This window comes from Astyanax mexicanus, chromosome 25 (assembly GCF_023375975.1).
Source record: "Astyanax mexicanus isolate ESR-SI-001 chromosome 25, AstMex3_surface, whole genome shotgun sequence".
Taxonomy (NCBI): domain Eukaryota; kingdom Metazoa; phylum Chordata; class Actinopteri; order Characiformes; family Acestrorhamphidae; genus Astyanax; species Astyanax mexicanus.
The window spans coordinates 8798868-8817552 of record NC_064432.1 but is presented as its reverse complement, the minus strand read 5'-3'; the positions used below and the strand labels follow the sequence as shown (position 1 = coordinate 8817552).

At 37.8% G+C, this 18685-nt stretch overlaps 1 protein-coding gene across 1 annotated transcript in view; it reads left to right on the top strand.

Moving 5' to 3' along the window:
- LOC111190357 (C-type lectin domain family 4 member E) overlaps positions 1–18685 on the top strand; it is a 46042-nt gene that overhangs the window by 4991 nt on the left and 22366 nt on the right. The window contains exons 2-3 of the mRNA XM_049472250.1: positions 4548–5123; positions 11560–11640. Of these exons, the coding sequence (XP_049328207.1) occupies positions 11562–11640 (79 nt within the window). The 5' untranslated portion in view covers positions 4548–5123; positions 11560–11561. The remainder of the gene's footprint in view (positions 1–4547; positions 5124–11559; positions 11641–18685) is intronic.

Here is an 18685-nt window from a genome sequence, read left to right as displayed (position 1 = left end):
AGTGTGGGGTTTAGAGTACACAGGGTGGGGTTTAGAGTACACAGGGTGGGGTTCAAGGTACTCAGGATGGGGTTTAGAGTACTCAGGGTGGGGTTTAGAGTACACAGGGTGGGCTTTAGGGTACTCAGTGTTGAGTTTATAGTACTCAGTGTGGAGTTTAGAGTTCTCAGGGTGGGGTTTAGAGTACACAGGGTGGGGTTCAAGGTACTCAGGATGGGGTTTAGAGTACTCAGGGTGGGGTTTAGAGTACACAGGGTGGGCTTCAGGGTACTCAGTGTTGAGTTTATAGTACTCAGTGTGGAGTTTAGAGTTCTCAGGGTAGGTTTAGAGTACTCAGTGTGGGGTTTAGAGTACTTAGGGTGGGGTTTAGAGGGTATCCATGGTGGGTTTAGAGTATTCAGAGTGGGGTTTAGAGTTCACAGGATTGAGGTTTGGAATTCTCAGAGTGGGGTTTAGAGTTCTCAGTGTGGGTTTAGAGTACACAGTATGGGTTCAGAGTACTCAGGGTGGGTTTAGAGTACTCAGTGTGGGGTTTAGAGTTCTCAGTGTGGGTTTTAGAGTACTCAGGGTGGGTTTAGAGTACTCAGTGTGGGGTTTAGAGTTCTCAGTGTGGGTTTTAGAGTACTCAGGGTGGGTTTAGAGTACTCAGTGTGGGTTTTAGAGTTCACAGGATTGAGGTTTGGAATTCTCAGAGTGGGGTTTAGAGTTCTCAGTGTGGGTTTAGAGTACACAGTATGGGGTTCAGAGTACTCAGGGTGGAGTTTAGAGTACTCCGTGTGGGTTTAGAGTTCTCAGTGTGGGTTTTAGTGTACGCAGGGTGGGTTTTAGAGTACTCAGGGTGGAGTTTAGAGTATTCGGCATGAGGTTTAGAGTTTTCAGTGTGGGTTTAGAGTTCTTAGAGTGGGGATTAGGGTACTCAGGGTGGGTTTAGAGTGCTCAGGATGGGTTTAGAGTACTCAAGGATGAATTTTAAGTACACAGGGTGGAGTTTTGAGTATGAATATGACTATTTATGTCTGAATATGATGTCATGTCTGCAATGTGTTTTTTTTTTTACTTGTAAAAGCTTTAAAAACAGTTTGTATATTTAGAAATTGTTGGACATTGATAATCTATCATGTTTTTGAGCTGGAAATATATAATTACATCAATCCAATAATTTTGTTGGAGTTGTTTGGTGGGGTGTCTATTAATTTTGGGCCCAATCGCATTTTTGTTATGTTTTGTACTCGTATCCCTTGGTTTCTAGTGTAACCCTTTCTCTTGCTACTTGGGTAAATCTTCCCCTTAAGAATTGGGACAAAGCAGTGGATCGCTAAAGTTAAGCAACCTAGCTGCTGCTGGTTAACTGGTAAACTTGGCTTTATCGTAGGCCTTCATAAATGTTCCACCTTAAATGCTACAGCCTCTGCTGTCTTTTGAACCATTTAAGGTGGAACTGAAACGTTAGTTAGCCAGCCAACTAGTAAGACAAACTATCAGTAATTTTTTAATGCTTGTTAAAAAGAAACCGTCCAATATAACGTTAAAAAATACAAACCCACAACCTGTAATCAATGAATTGGTGCGACAACTACTGAGCCACTACTGCCTCTAGTGTAGAGTTTTGCAAACCTTTAATTGCCCCTGTCCAAAAAAAAAACTTTCAAAATAGGGCAAAATTCTACTTTTTGTCAATAGACTTTTTCGTCAGTATGTTGTGTGTTTCGTCAAAAATAAAGATACACTAAAAACAATAAGCAAGTTGAATCTTTGCAGAACGAAAAAAAACAAACAGATTTTGGTGATAAAGATGAGCTGGTAAGTTGGAGAGAGCTCTGTAGTACTGGCTGCTATGAGAATATTTTGCTTTGCACATCTTTTTAAAATGGGTTTCCATTTACTGTTGATATTTGCGCAAAAAAACTAATTAGTAATAGTGTTATGGATTTTTCATCTGAATTTGCTAAGCCCCACACTGTCAGCTGTCAGTTTTCTAAACAGTTTTCTTACCATCTCTTTTTATAGTTACTGTTTTTTTTTTGTCCAAATTTCTCTATATTTGGGACATTTATCTAGACAGCAGTGCAGCTGTCATTGGCTGTGCAGAAACTAGGCTTTAGCGACAAAGTTAAATAGACCTGAAAAAATACAGATTACACATTTATTATGTTTTTGCCACCTGCCCCTATAAATAAACTGTAATTAACCACATTTTTGAAAAGCTGAAATCAATTCCATTAGCTACAACCAGGCCTGATTACTCTCCTTGATTAAGTCATTGATCATCTATCAGTCTGGAAAATGTTACAAAGTCATTTCTGAAGTTTTGGGACTCCAGAGAACCACAGTGAGAGCTATTATTCACTAATGGAGAAAACACGAAAAACTGGTGAACCTTCCCAGGAGTGACCGGCCTACCAAAATTACTCAAAAGGGCATGAACATCTCATCCAGGAGGTCTCAAAAGAAGGCCTACCAAAATTACTCAAAAGGGCATGAACATCTCATCCAGGAGGTCACAAAAGAAGGCCTACCAAAATTACTCAAAAGGGCATGAACAACTCATCCAGGAGGTCACCAAAGGACGCGAAACAACATCTAAAGAACTGCAGGTCTCACTTGCCTTGGTTAAGTTGTTAATGATTCAACAGACAGGGGCATGTGAAGGAACATGCACAGAGGGAATAGGTAAATAAGAAGAGAGCACAGAAGGTAAAATGACAGGGAACAGGGCAAGGAAGTGACATCTGCTGCTTTCTCAACTTCACAATAAATTTTATTCTAAGAAACAAGAAGTAGCAGCAGAAAATAGGATGTGTTGAGACACTCTGTCTTTCTCTTTCTCTCCGAACAGAGGTAAGTAATAATATTCCTTCTTGTACTTAAGAACACAGACTATTAATACAGATAATAACACTGTTATATACAGTCAGTGCTGTTCATTGAGCCTTTTTATTATTTAAAATAACTGACTTTGAATAAATAACATTAATTACAACAGGTTTATCCATCACACATGCACATTACGTCATGTATGTAGCCTAGTATGAAGATGATGCATTGCAGAGCCTCAAGAGTACTCGATTGAATTCAAAATGTCCCAACTAAGCTTCTTTAATATATTTACATTGTACTAAAATGCATTTATTTTCAACGAGCATACATGCAGCTGAAACAGGGAGCCTAGTGCATCCCAAAAAAAAAACAATTTTAATAGAACATTATAGTCATTATGGCTTTTAGAAATATGTGTTTTAGGGACAGGGGTTAGTGCACTATAAGATCCAGTGGCACGGCATAAGCTTTTGTCTGTAATGGCATTTTTCTACCTTACGTTACTTTTACTTTTATACTTTACGTGGTTTTGAAACCAGAACTTTTACACCTTTACTTGAGTAAAAAGCTTGAGTTTATACTGGGGACTGGACCTGGGGCACAAATAGATACTGGAGCGGGACTGCAGACTGGACATTCGACATCAACAGGGACTGGACTTTAGACTGGACATTGAACACACATGGAGACTGGAAAGGAGATTGGACAGGCAATGGGGACTGGACAGTGGGCGTGAACAGAGAATGGACCGGGGACTGGACATTGGACAAGGATGCAGACAGGAGACTAGACTGAAGCTGACTGGACAAGGGAACAGCTATAAACACATTAACTGGGACAAACATGGACACAGTACCTGGGACTGGAACAGAGACGGAAACAGAAATGGGTACTGAGGCACAGACTGAGACAGGAACTAAAACAGGGAAACAAAGGTTAGGTTCAGGTGGCCTAGCAGCCGGCCTAGGAGCATGTGACCTAGGATTGAAAGCTATTGGAGCGGCAACTGGCATTGCTGGCAGTGGAGCTGGCATTGCAATGGGCAGCTCTGACACCACGTCAAGAGTGGTGGGCACTGCTGGCACAGAAATAGAGGGAGTGGGCACCGCTGGCACATGAAGAGAGACGGTGGGCACCACTGGTACAGGAGCAGAGGTAGTGGCAGCCACCGCTGGCACGGGTATAGGAGTGGCGACTGGCACCGCACCCAGGGGAAGCAGCTAGGGATAACCACTTGGTGCAGTCCTCTTCCTCACCGCTGGACATGTTTGAGAAAGTCTATAAAGTCCCAGGAGTTGGACTCCTCACGCTATTTGCCCTCATTAGCCCTGCCACCCCTGTTGCGTGGACCGAGGTTACCTGCACCAACCTGTATTTTCCCAAGAGGGAGCTCAGAGAATGTCATCGCCCACCTTCTTGTCCCCTCCAGTGGCGGGTTGTGAAGGGGGTCTGTCGTACTGCCAGCCTGGTACCAAACCATGGATTTACTTGCTGTGTCCATAATTTCGGTCGGTTCCTATGTCACAGCTGCGACAGGGAGGGATGCAGAGAGTGAACGCAAATGCAAGTAATATTTATCTAAACAACCGGAACAGATGCAAAGCACATACAGGAACCGTCAAACTAGCACAGGGGTTAAAATACACACAAGAAAGGAAATGAAATAGGACAACACCTGCTAAAAAGCTACAAATGAGCACAGGTGAAAACGTTAAGGTGAAAAAGTTAAGGTGGTTACATGGGAGGAACACACAGGACCACGTGGACAAATGACAGACACTGAGGAGGAAAGGTACAAACAGAAAAACACGAGCACAGAAGGGAAATCGACAGGGAACAGGGCAAGGATGTGACACTGTACAGATGTATTTTAAACCCGTTGTTAGGCAGCAAGTGATCAGATTCTAAACTTGTTTTATACATTGGATATATTGTACACAACTGGGTCAGACCATCTCCAAAACATCAGGCAGGTCTTGTGGGGTGTTCCTACATGATTAGACAGGTGTTAGTAATCATATTAAATTAGTGTAATGTTAGATTAAAGTAAGTAATAAAGAAATGTGTTGACTAAATATGGGCACAGCTGGCATCACGCCTGCCTAAGAAGAAATTCAAGCAATTAATTACCACTCAGTGTTATTTATTATGAAGGTTCCAGCACTGCAGTGTTCCAGTGCATCAGTGTTCCAGTATACCATGGCTATGAATATGGAATTGGACATTCAGAATGATCCTCTTCACGACCAGGAAATAGAGAGTGGGCAGAAGCTCTGCATTACATGGTGGACACGCTCAGTACAGAAGTAAGTTCAAAGCAGATTGGTCAGTTTGTAACGGAATAATATTTAACAGTGTTGTGAATGTTAACTCATTAATGCATGCAATTAATTTAAAAACCCATTTTGGCCACAACGTTTTGCTATATTTCACTGTTTTTACAGTGCCTGGTGATCTATTAGTGATAAAAAAATATATATATATATATATACACTAGAGATCAAAATTAGAGAACAATTTATGAACACTTGGTTTTTTCACAAATAGTGTAGTCTTCATTGCTCAACATTTGAAGGATGTTTTGGTGTGGCTTTACCATGCAACGAGAATAGTATTTTGTAAAATTACCAAGGCACTTCAACAAAAAAAACTTTATTTTGCAAAAAGCACAATGATCAAAATTAGAGAACAACAATGCCTATAGCACCAAGAAAGATTACAGCATTTTTTTTCTGAAGGTTACAACAGTCAACAATTAGTAGGAAGTGTACAGTCCGTTGCTTTGAATGACTTCAGCACATCTGCGGCCACAGGACATCACTAGTCTCTCACACTGCTCTGGTGTGATTCTGGTCCACTCTTCTTTCAGTCTCTTCCACAGTTCAGTGACAGTAGTGGGTTTCTTGGCCATAACTTTGTCACCAAGGATTTTCCAAAGGTTTTCTTTTGGGTTTAGATCAGGACTCTGGGCTGGCCATTTCATTATTTTAATATTTTCAGTTTCAAGGTACTGCTTTACCCGTTTTGCTGTGTGGCAGGGGGCATTGTCCTGCATAAAAACTGCTGGCTGATTGGGTGATGAACGCAGGGAAGGAACTGCATGTTGTCGAAGAAGGTTCTGATAAACATTTGCATTTACTCTGCCATGTAGCTCTATAAATGGCCCAACTCCTGTTGCCGAAAACATTCCCCAAACCATGACACTTCCTCCTCCACCTTTCACTGACTTCTTTACACACTTTGGGTTCAGTCTTTCCCCAGTCTGACGACGAACATAATGTTTCCCATCAGACCCAAATAAATTAAACTTACTTTCATCACTAAAGTGAACTTTGGACCACTTCTCTGTCCACACAACATGTTCTTCAGCAAAGGCTAGTCTAGCCTTTTGATTCTTTCTGCTAATGAGGGGTTTGGTCACTGCAGAGTGGGCTTTCAGTCCAACTGTTCTTAAACGTCGAGACACTGTATGACGAGACAGATCCTTGCCTGTTCAATGCTGAACTGGCGAGCAATTCCAGTTGCTGTGTTGAATCGATTGCTCATTGAGATTCTCCGTATTATCCTGTCCTCTCTTGCATTTGTCTTTCGTGGGCGACCAGCCTTCTTGTGGGACTTGAATGAGTTTGTAGTGTTGTAAAGATGCAACATTCTAGAAATCACAGATTTGGAACGATCCACTTCTCTTGCTATGGCAGATATGGTCATTCCTTTGGCCTTCATCTGGACAACCTGCTGCCGGAGGGTTTCAGTTACTTTAGAACGGCTGGCCATCTTGCAAAGTCAGTGAAAACTGGAAGTTAGGCTGGCAGTTAAATAGGGTTTGTCAGATAATTATGGAAATTAGCACCAGGTGCCAGATTGACACCAGGAACTGGGAGGTATCTGAAAGTGTTCTCTAATATTGATCAGTGTTCTTTTTTTAAATATCTCTTTTTTATATTTATATTCTGCTTGATAATATACATAACTTGTGAAATACGTTTAAAATATTACTATTTTACTACTGTTTGAAACATTTTAAATAGGGCTATGCAGTGAGTTTAATATTCAGGGAAATTATATGTTGTTCTCTAATTTTGATCTCTAGTGTATATATATATATATATATATATATATATATATATATATATATATCAGTAATTCAGTTGGAAATGTGAAACTTATATATAATATAGATGTATTACACACAGAGTTATCTATTTTAAGCCTTTATTTTATTGTTGATTATTATTATGGCTTACAGCCAATGAAAACCCCCAGAAGTCAGTGTCTCAGAAAATTGGTACTTTTGGCAGTGTGCCAAAGTCCTGCTGGAAAATGAAATCTCTGACTTTAGACTTGATAATAGAACACAGTGGATCAACACCAGCAGATGACATGTCTCTCCAAACCATCACTGATCATCAGTAATTTTTTTTACATTTCATTTGTAAATCAAGGGAGCAGAGTCTGGAGGAAGAGTGGAGAGACACACAGTCCAAACTGCTCGAGGTCTAGTGTGAAGTTTCCACCAATCAGTGATGGTTTGAAGAGACATGTCTGTCATCTGCTGGTGTTGATCCACTGTGTTTTATTATCAAATCCAAAGTCAGCGCAGTTTTGTTTTCCCGTAAAGTTTTACAGCACTTCATGCTTCCCTCTGCTGACAACATATTTACGGAGATGCAGATTTAATTTTCCAGCAGGACCTCATTCTTTGGCACTCTTAAATGCACATGAACGAATATAATAAGTATTTTGGCATGTCAGATCTTTTGGCAAGTCATATTTAAAAAATAGCCACAGTTAAAAAATAACAATTGAACAACCATATCTGTATATAAATCAGATTCCATTGTGACAATCCTACATTGGTCCTTTTTTGTCGTTTTAAAAATCCGTTAATAAAAGTTTTGTGTGTTTTAGGGCTGTTCAGGATGGCTGTACTGTGTCTGGGTGTGATGTGTATTTTTCAGGCGTCTCTGAACATTGCTCTGAGACTCTACTGTAAGTTCTACTAGTTAACAGGGACAGATAGAGTAACAAAACATTTACAGCACTGTATTTAATCCAGTTCATAAAGTTGCTGAACTGAATCTAGACTTAGGCAAGTCTATCAAAAGTGTTAACCTGGCAACAGGGTCAGAAGAACAGTACTTGTGTGAATACACTGAGCCAAGTGCAAAGTTTGGTGGAGGGGGGATTATTATTATGGTGTGGGGTTGTGTTTATTACAGGAAAAAAAAATATCCGAACAAATGCGAGCCCTATGCGAGAAGGCATGGCAACATTATAGTCCTTCAAAACCATCATGCTGATGATCACTACAGTGTCACTACAGTGCTGAGAATGAAGGACCCACCACCCAAATAATAATAATAGCTGCTCTGTGGTGGTCTATGAAAGACAATAAAGTATGCAGAGAAACAGACCTACAGAACTACAGTGTAATTACTATAGAACTACAAAGTGTCCTATAGGATCAGTGGAGCTGATAAGATGGGGAAAAATATCAGTAAATATAGGTTTTAATGTCGCTGTACTCACCATTTCTCTTTTATATCCCTTATTTTCGGGTGGAACTTGTAACTTGTAACTTCGGTGAAATCTTCCCCCTAAGAATTTAAACAAAGCTTTAAGCTCCTGATATAGACATATCTTTAGCTAGCAGTGGATCGCTAAAGTTCAGCAACCTAGCTGCTGCTGCTTAATTGTAGTTAACTTTAGGTCTTTATCGTAGGTCTTCAGAAATGTTCCACCTTAAATGCTGCAGCCTCTGCTGTCGGTTGCACCATTTAAGGTGGAACTGGAAAGTTAATTAACCAGCCAACTAGTAAGACAAACTACTAGTGATTTTTTTTATCCTTGTTATGTGGATGATGTAAAAAACAGGGAAAAAAATTCTCCACAGAGATGTGAAAGACTTGTTATCAGTTAGGATGGTTTGGATAGGTTTTTTCTTTAGTAAACAAAATTATCATTTAAAAACAGCTTTTTATATTTCCTCAGGTTATCTTTGTCTAGTATTAAAATGAGTTTGTCACACAGAGAAAAGGTAAGATAAGTGATAAGTGATATTGGTTCAGTATGGGGCTGTCCTGATGAGTGCCAGTTCCATCATTTTCATGGGCTTTGTTTCTGCACTTGAGGACACTTTCCAAGTTGTTTAAATTGTTTAGACTGACTGAGATTCATTTCTTAAACTTATTGTTTTCTTTACTTAGTTGAGTAGTTCTTTCTTCTCATAATCTGGATTAGAACATTATTCAAATAGAGCTATTCACTGTATACCTGTAACTCTACCTCTTCACTACTTTACAACTGATGCTCTCAAACACTTTATTAAGAGACAAGAAATTCTTAAAGAAATTAACTTTTGACATAAAAATGTCAAATATAAAACATATATTCTGGTTTATCACTTTTTTGTTTCGTAAATAATTGTATTAATCGACAGTGCACAACATGTTAAATTATGAAAAAAAAAACCATTATATAGATTATGAAAACCCTGATTTTATCTGCTGCTTTCTCAACTTCACAACAAATTTTTTTCTGAGAAACAAGAAGCTGCAGCAGAAAAGAGGATGTGTTGAAACACACTCTCTATCTTTCTCTCCAAACAGAGGTAAGTATTTATATTTCTTTTTGTACTTAAAAACACAGACTGTTTATACAGATAATAACACGGTTATATGCACTCAATACGTCTTTTTAGCATTAATTAATTACCTTATTACACCGTTATAACAGTTCCTGTCAATGGGTGGGTCAACATATCAGGCGGCGAGGTGTAAAATAACTAAGTTCATCGAAGTACAAAAACTTTGTTACTTTGCTTAAGTAGAAATGTTGGATATTTATACTTTACTGGAGTAACTGTTTATTTTACTTCTACTCTTTATATTCTACACAGTTTTCTGAACTTTCACCTCCTAACACTTTAAAAATAGCCTTGTTACTCCTACTTCAGTTCAGTTTGTTTTATTTAATTATTATTATTCATTTTAATTATTGAATAATTAATAAAATTATTTTAAAATAATTTAAATTTAAGCGTGGTTTATCCATCACACCTGCACATCACGTCACGTATGTAGCCTAGTATGAAGATGGTGCATTGCAGAGCCTCAAGAGAACTCGAACAAACTCGAAATGTCCAAGCACTTTCTGAATCAGTTTCTCTGATTTTGCTATTTATAGATATATGTTTGAGTAAAATGGACATTGTTGTTTTATTCTATACACTACAGACAACATTTCTCCCAATTTCTAAATAAAAAAATATATTTTTTAATTTAGAGCATTTATTTGCAGAAAATGAGAAATGGCTGAAATAACAACAAAAAAAGATGCAGAGCTTTCAGACCTCAAATAATGCAAAGAAAACTAGTTCATATTCATAAAGTTTTAAGAATTCAGAATTCAATATTTGGTGGAATAACCCTGCTTTTTAATCACAATTTTCATGCATCTTGGCATCATGTTCTCCTCCACCAGTCTTACACACTGCTTTTGGATAACCTTATGTCACTCTTAATGCAAAAATTCAAGCTGTTCAGCTTGGTTTGATGGCTTGTGATCATTCATCTTCCAGTGCTGCAGAGTTCCAGTGCATCATGGCTGTAAATATTAAAATGGACATTCAAAATGATCCTCTTCACGACCAGGAAACAGAGAGTATGGGCAGAAGCTCTGCATTACATGATGGACATGCTCAGTACCAAAGTAAGATCAAAGCTGATTGGTCAGTTTGTACAGAAATAATGCTGGAAAATGAAATCTCTGACTTTGGACTTGATAATAAAACACAGCGGATCAACACCAGCAGATGAAATGTCTCTCCTTAAACCATCACTGATCATCAGTAACTTTTACATTTTATTTGGAAATCAAGGGAGCAGAGTCTGGAGGAAGAGTGGAGGCACACCGTCTAAACTGCTCGAGGTCTAGTGTGAAGTTTCCACCAATCAGTGATGGTTTGGAGAGACTGATGTCTGTCATCTGCTGGTGTTGATCCACTGTGTTTTATTATCAAATCCAAAGTCAGTGCAGAAAAGTGTTTTCCCACAAAATCTTACAGCACTTCATGCTTCTTCCCTCTGCTGATAACTTTGGCGGTCTTAAGTGCACATACAGGGGTTGGACAATGAAACTGAAACACCTGGTTTTAGACCACAATAATTTATTGTGGTGACGGACAGTTCTGGTGGAAACAGGAGAGTTGAGGTGCACATTGAATTCTGCCGTGATTTGATCAGCCGTGGTTTTATGTTTTTTGGATACAATCCGGCATAGTACCCGAACATCCCTGTCAGACAGCTTCCTCTTACAGCGTCCACAGTTAATCCTGTTTGATGTGGTTGGTCCTTCTTGGTGGTATGCTGACATTACCCTGGATACCATGGCTCTTGATGGTCACAGATGTGCCAGCAAGACGTGCACCAACAATTTGTCCTCTTTTGAACTCTCGCTTACTGGTGCAATGTGCAATTAATGAGATAAAGATTGGCCACCAGGCTGCTCCAATTTAGCCATGAAACCTCCCACACTAAAATGACAGGTGTTTAAGTTTCATTGTCCAACCCCTGTAACTGAATGAGGCATTTGACACGTCGCCCAACTCTAGTTCAGAGTTTAAAAATACTTATTAATTAAACAATCATATCTGTATATAAATCAGATTCCATTGTGACAATCCTACGTTGGTCCCTTTGTGTTGTTTTAAAAATCCGTTAATAAAAGTTTTGTGTGTTTTAGGGATGTTCAGGATGGCTGTACTGTGTCTGGGTGTGATGTGTATTCTTCAGGCGTCTCTGAACATTGCTCTGAGACTCTACTGTAAGTTTGGTGGAGGGGGGATTATTATTTTTATGGTGTGGGGTTGTTTTTCAGTAGTTGGACGTCGGTTTTGTAACTGACTGAAAAGTAAAAAAAATCAGTAAATATATATATATTAATGTTGCTCTATTTATATCTTTCAGATATCCCTCTACACTCCATCCTGACTGCAGAGAGAGACCAATTACAGACCAGTAACACCAACCTGATTACAGAGAGAAACCAGTTAAAGAAGGAGAGAGACATACTTCTGAAGAACCTTCCTGAACTGAGTAAGTGAATATTGATCATACACCAGATTCTGTTTACTTTAAAGGAGAACTCCAGAGCAAAACAGACTTTTTAGGTGTATTAAAACGTGATAAAAGTACTTATCTTTGTTGGATATTTGCCAGATTATATCTTTTCACTGATCTCAGTTAATAATAATAATAATAATAATAATAATAATAATAATAATAATACATATAAGACTCGCTCCAGTGGCTGGATCACCTGTCAGGTACCAAGAGTTTACACTACAGAAAAAACATTGAAGCTCAGCTCGCTGGGATCACTAAATCATTGTAAACGTTACACTTAATCACCACTAGAAAGCCTGTGATTGTTTTACATTTTTTTATGATTAGTTTATCTGTCATGTCTTAGCCCTGTCTCATGTCTCTGTGTGTGTCCCACGTGACCTGTGCCCCTGTGTTCTGTCTCAGTACTTTTCCATGTGTTTCTCATTTGTAGCTCCGCCCCTGCCCCAGGTGTTTCCAATTCTAGTGTGTTTCCTGTTTGTTAAATAGCCCTCCTCTGCCACTTTGTCTCCGTCGGTCTTTGCACCTTCACCTGTCGTTTGTCTCTCTCAGTGTTTAATAGCTTTTCTCAGTGTTTCCTTGTTCATCTCATAGCCTTAGTTCCTTGTTTCTTGTTTATTTCTTGTTTTCTCGTTTATAGTTATTTTCTTCCCTTGTATATATTCCCTGTTTATTTATTATCTTTATCTCTTGTTGGCTTAGCTTATGTTCTTTTGTTTCACTGGTTTGTTTTGGTTTTTGGTTATTCGTTTATCTTTGTTACATGTTTACTTGTTCCTCGTTTCCTTGTTTCTTTGTTATTTATTTAATAAATTATTTATTTATTTATTTCGCCCTTACCTGCACTTGTGTCCGCTTTCCTCGTCACCCTGCCTGGGTATTCCTGACATTATCTTTTTCTTATTTATTTTATTTATTTTTATTTATTTATTAGGACTTTTATTTTTTCATTCTAGTGTTTTATATTGTCATTCTTGTTTTATAGTTCTATTATTCATTTAATCATTTCTTATCATTCTTAACATTTTACTTTACTTTTACTATTATCTTTTTACTTATTTTATATTTAATACAGTCATATGAAAAATTTCGAGCACCCCTATTAATCTTAACCATTTTAAGTTGTAAATATTTGGGTGTTTGCAACAGCCATTTCAGTTTGATATATCTAATAACTGATGGACACAGTAATATTTCAGGATTGAAATGAGGTTTATTGTACTGACAGAAAATGTGCAATATGCATTAAACCAAAATTTGACCGGTGCAAAAGTATGGGCACCCTTATCACTTTACTGATTTGAATACTCCTAACTACTTTTTACTGACTTACTGAAGCACAAAACACGTGAACAAGAACTGTCCCTGTGGTCTTCCATTTCCTTACTATGTTCCTCATAAGGTGAACACAATTAAACTGAATTGAATAGTTCACTTTAACTTTCTCTTAATTAGATGTAAAGACTCGAAAAGGGTGGAAATACTTCACACTCCAGTCTTTACTACATCTCTACTGCAAAAATTAGCTGGAGTGAGAGCAGAAAAGACTGTAAACAGAAAGGAGCAGACCTGCTGATCATCAACAGCAGAGAGGAACAGGTGAGAAAGAGAGAGAGAGAGAGAGAGAGAGAGAGATATCTATATCTGTATCTATTCTCATCGTATCATAATGTTCTGGATTTCAGGAATTCATCTCTAAAAAACTTGGCAGCACTGAAGCTTGGATTGGTCTGACTGATGTAGAAACAGAGGGGGTCTGGAAATGGGTGGACGGATCAGAACTGACCACTAAGTAAGAAACACTGAACTGAAGATCTAGATCTAGTGTAATAGGTCATGTTCACACAGCAGGTCCAAATCTGATTTGTTCAGGCTGTTTCTTTCTTTTCAAATGTATTTTATTTACCTATATCCTATATTTTTCTGTTTACACCTGTTGAACAGTTCATGCTCCTAAACTGACCCTCATACATTGAAAAGCAGGGCTTCGCGTGAAGTTTCGGTTTCATCTTCTCCATCATAGCAGGAGCTATCAAAAAGTTTTAGTTGCTGAAAGCTGGGTTTATCACAGAGTTTTTTTTTTCCCAACTGTAAAGACGACCCTAGTGAAAGAAAAGTAGATTAAAGTATACTAAGCATTATTATGCTATAGTGCACTAAAGTGTACTAAACGTAGACACATTAATAATCAGTATATTTAAAGAGTTTTTTTCTGCTTATTTGACTTTAATTGCATAAAAATAGTACAAAAGTCTTACTTAAATTGTGTTAAATGTACAGAAATGGAATTATTTTAAATATACTTAAGTAACAATTTAAACATTTAAACTACTTCATGTATGTAACTTAATATTTTAAATATGCTTACAGCAAAATTATAATACATGTAATAAGTATTACAACTGTATTACTATTATTATACACCAGGTATTTTAGAAATGTGGTAAGAATTGATGACCTTTTTTATAATAGCACACTTTTAGTATACTATGTTGGGTTTAAAAATATATTTTAATATACTGTACAACATTTTTTTTATTTGTAGTAGTTATTAAAATTAACATGATACATTGTATTTTAAGTGAACTACTGTAACAGTTACAAAAAAAAAACGTATACAAATGTCACGTCCTGGCCCTGTTCCTGTCTTCCCCCACGTGACCCGTGTTTGTATATATATTGTCCTCCTTTGTCACTACAATAAATAGAGCAAACAAGCAGATCAGTTTCCCCTGCAGAAAAGCATCCAGGAAATAGCGCCCCTGAAATAGCAATCCGCCAAAGTCTGAAGGAAATGACAGGTGACAAACTGATTGGTTTATTTTACGTTACGACCAAAACACATCCATGATTAGTTAAGAGAATTAGTACATTAGCTCAAATAATGACTTCTCAGCTGCCCGCGCAAGTTGTACTTTTCCCGTCGTTACGATAGCAAAGGCACACTGATACGCCTTAAACCAAGCTGCAGCTGCAGTACAAGGTTGTTGCTCGCCTATAGATTGATAATATACGGTCCTATATATATCAAAGCTGGGCAAATCTGAATAGTTCTTGGCTGTTCACACTGTTAATACATCAAATTTGGGTCACGTTTACCTGAGATTTAAATGTAGCCGTTGTGACCAATCTGTTTCTTTGTTTTTTTTTAGATTCTGGGCACAAGGAGAACCTAATGATCATGGAAATGAAGACTGTGCTATAACCGGGTCCAAAAGTGCTACATTTGGTAATGCATCAACCTGGGCTGATTATCGCTGTTCTTTCCCTGTATTCTGGATCTGTGAGATACGTTTAACTGGATGGTAACTCCAAGTAAATCAGAGTAAAGATCAGAAAGCTCTGTATTAATATGTATATATATTTCAGACATTTCGGTACCACTTTATAATAAGACTACATTTAAAATGGGTTTATAAATGATTTATAAAGGAGTTTATTAATATGTATTAATTAGGTTGCAAATACTTTAAAACCCATTATTAAGCAGTACATAAATATATAACAACACAAATAAAAATGGCAAATCTTAGATCTTTCTAGATCCTGATCTTACTTTGTGTTTTCCATTAATCAGCATTTAAACCTGGCATATTAGTATATTTATAATTATGTTTAACTATTTACTATAAATTATGTGACTAAGTAAACAAAGGATCATTGATTTCTTTTCAATTAATGTGTTGTAACTGCGCCTCAAACGTTTCTAAGGCATTTACAACCTAATCAATAATAATGAATAATCTAATTTATAAACCATGTATAAACCTTTTATAAGGGTAGTCTTATTTTAAAGCGGAACCAACAGATTGTTTTACCACAGTAAATCTACAAAATGAATGCACTACTGTTACTTGGCTAAATTGATTTATAAAATAATTATTTATTGGAGAAAACCAAACACTCCAGATGTTATTTTTTTTTTTTTAGGTAATCATGGGTTACATATTAAGAGGATTTAAATATTCATATAAAATTTCTGTTTTAAGATTGAAAAAAGTTATTAATGTCTGCAATTTGTCTTTATTTCTTTGCTTGTAAAAAACTTTTAAAAACAGTTTCTATCTCAGAAATGTTTGGATATTGGAGAAATCAGGTCTGGTTGTGGTTAGTAGTGAAATTGAACTCAGCTTTTCAAAAAAGTGTGATTAATCACAGTTCATTTTACACAGGGCTTGATTGATTGGGATAGTATTTTTTTTTTTACCTTAATAAATAACATTTAATAACAGTCAAAGCAAAATGATGACTTTACTAAGTTAAGTTGAGCCAATGATTCTTTTGATGTTTTAAAAAGTTTAATGCCGAAAACCGTGAAATTTCAAAGGGTTCGCATACTTTTTTAATAGTTTTTACATACTGCTTTACTTACTGCAGTATTAAACACTGTAATAATAAATGTTAAATAAACGTTAGTTTGCATATTTAATAGCTGTAAATTGTCCTGTTGTTGCTATTTCATGACTACATCTACAAATAATAAAAAATAAAAAAAAACAAAGAATAGAACTAATGTTATTAATGACTTAAACTTAAAAAAAAACTGCATCAGCAGCCGACGTTCTGTAGAAAGATGATGCACACGATTTGCAATGTATGGATTCTATTACTACACTGAATTACTGTTAATGGCTGTCAAAACCTGTATAAAAAAAGAGTGTCTTGCAGTTCTGCTGCTTTGTCACACCCGTCACACAGTGTTATTTCGGAGAAACATGAAGTAGACGCTATCTGCCAGTTCATACAGAGTTCACACAGAGAGTTCAGAAAGAGAGAGAGAGAGAGTTAAGTGTGTTTTTGAGTCGTTTATCTAAAGTACTTACAACCCCTTGAACTTGAAGAAATAATACATTTTTAAAAAACCTGTACAACTGAGCACTCTCTCCGCTTTTAGACTCTTTGGCCCGTTTTTCTGTGCTACAACTGAGCACTCTCTTCGCTTTTAGACTCTTTGGCCCATTTTTTCTGCGCTACAACTGAGCACTCTCTCCGCTTTTAGATTCTTTGGCCTGTTTTTCTGCGCTACAACTGCGCACTCTCTCCGCTTTTAGACTCTTTGGCCCATTTTTCTGCGCTACAACTGCGCACTCTCTCCGCTTTTAGACTCTTTGGCCCATTTTTCTGCGCTACAACTGCGCACTCTCTCCGCTTTTAGACTCTTTGGCCCGTTTTTCTTAGCTACAACTGCACTCCCTCTCTGCTTTTAGACTCTTTGGCCCGTTTTTCTTAGCTACAACTGCGCTCCCTCTCTGCTTTTAGACTCTTTGGCCCATTTTTCTGAGCTACAACTGCGCACTCTCTCCGCTTTTAGACTCTTTGGCCCGTTTTTCTTAGCTACAACTGCGCTCCCTCTCTGCTTTTAGACTCTTTGGCCCATTTTTCTGAGCTACAACTTCGCACTCTCTCTGCTTTTAGACTCTTTTGCCTGTTTTTTCTGCGCTACAATTGCGCACTTTCTCCGCTTTTAGACTCTTTAGCCCGTTTTTTCTGCGCTACGACTTCACCCTCTCCGCTTTTAGACCCTTTGGCCCGTTTCTGATACCTAGCGTTCAAACTTTGAATCTCACATTATAAAAACCTGCTTAACAGCGGGCCAACTTTCATTTTATTTCTAAAATTCCTCACGGACCGCTCCAAAAAAGGACACGGGCCGCAAATTGGCCTGTAGCTTTCGGCTAACTTTGGTTAGCACTGCTGGAGCAGCATTAGCATTACCCGCTACCTGTGCTAAACACTGTCCCTTTTGCCATTCAGAGGTGAGTATTATCAGTCTGTAGCCTCCTGCTAACTTTGGTTAGCACTGCTGGAGTAGCATTAGCATTACACGCTAACCACACTAAGCGCTAGCTCTTTTGCTCATTCGGAGGTGAGTATAATTGGCCTGTAGCTTTCTGCTAACTTTGGTTAGCACTGCTGGAGCAGTATTAGCATTACCTGCTACCTGCCTACTAAGCACTGGCTCTTTCACCATTCAGAGGTGAGTATTATCAGCCTGAAGTCTGCTGTTAACCCCAGCTAGCACTTCTGGATCAGCATTAGCATTACCTGCTAACCCTGCTAAGCACTAGCTCTTTTGCTCATTCAAAGGTGAGTATTATTGGTCTGTAGCCGTTTGCTAACATCCAGCGCTTGTTTAACTTTCAAATAATTTTTTTTAAGAATTACAGTTTTGTTCACTTAACTTAACCGAACTTTACAGGTTACCCGCTGAATTATAAGAAAACCATGTTCTTTGCTAGTGTCGCATAATGTGAATTATAATCCGGTGCGCTTGTGTATAAATTTAGACCAGAACATAGACGTTTATTGATAGTGCACCATATAATACGATGCGCATTTTAGTGTAAAAAATGCGGTGATAAAAAAATATGAAAAAGGTGTGCAGTTTATTAACACATTTATCACCCAAAATAACCTCAACTTGTTTGTAAATAATTTTATTTCTATAATTTTTTATCCAATTTTCTCTTAATTTACACAATCAATTACCCAATCCACTCACTAGGACTCCCCCTATTACTAGTAATGCCCCAAAACACCAGGAGGGTGAAGACTAGCACATGCCTCCTCCAATACATGTGAAGACAGACTCCGCCTCTTTTCGAACTGCTGCTGATGCAGCATTGCCAATTAGCATCACAGAGCACTCGGAGGATAACGCAGCGACTCGGTTCCGATACATCAGCTCACAGATGCAGCCTTGTGCTGATCGACATCACCCTTTGGAGTAATAAGGGGAAAGA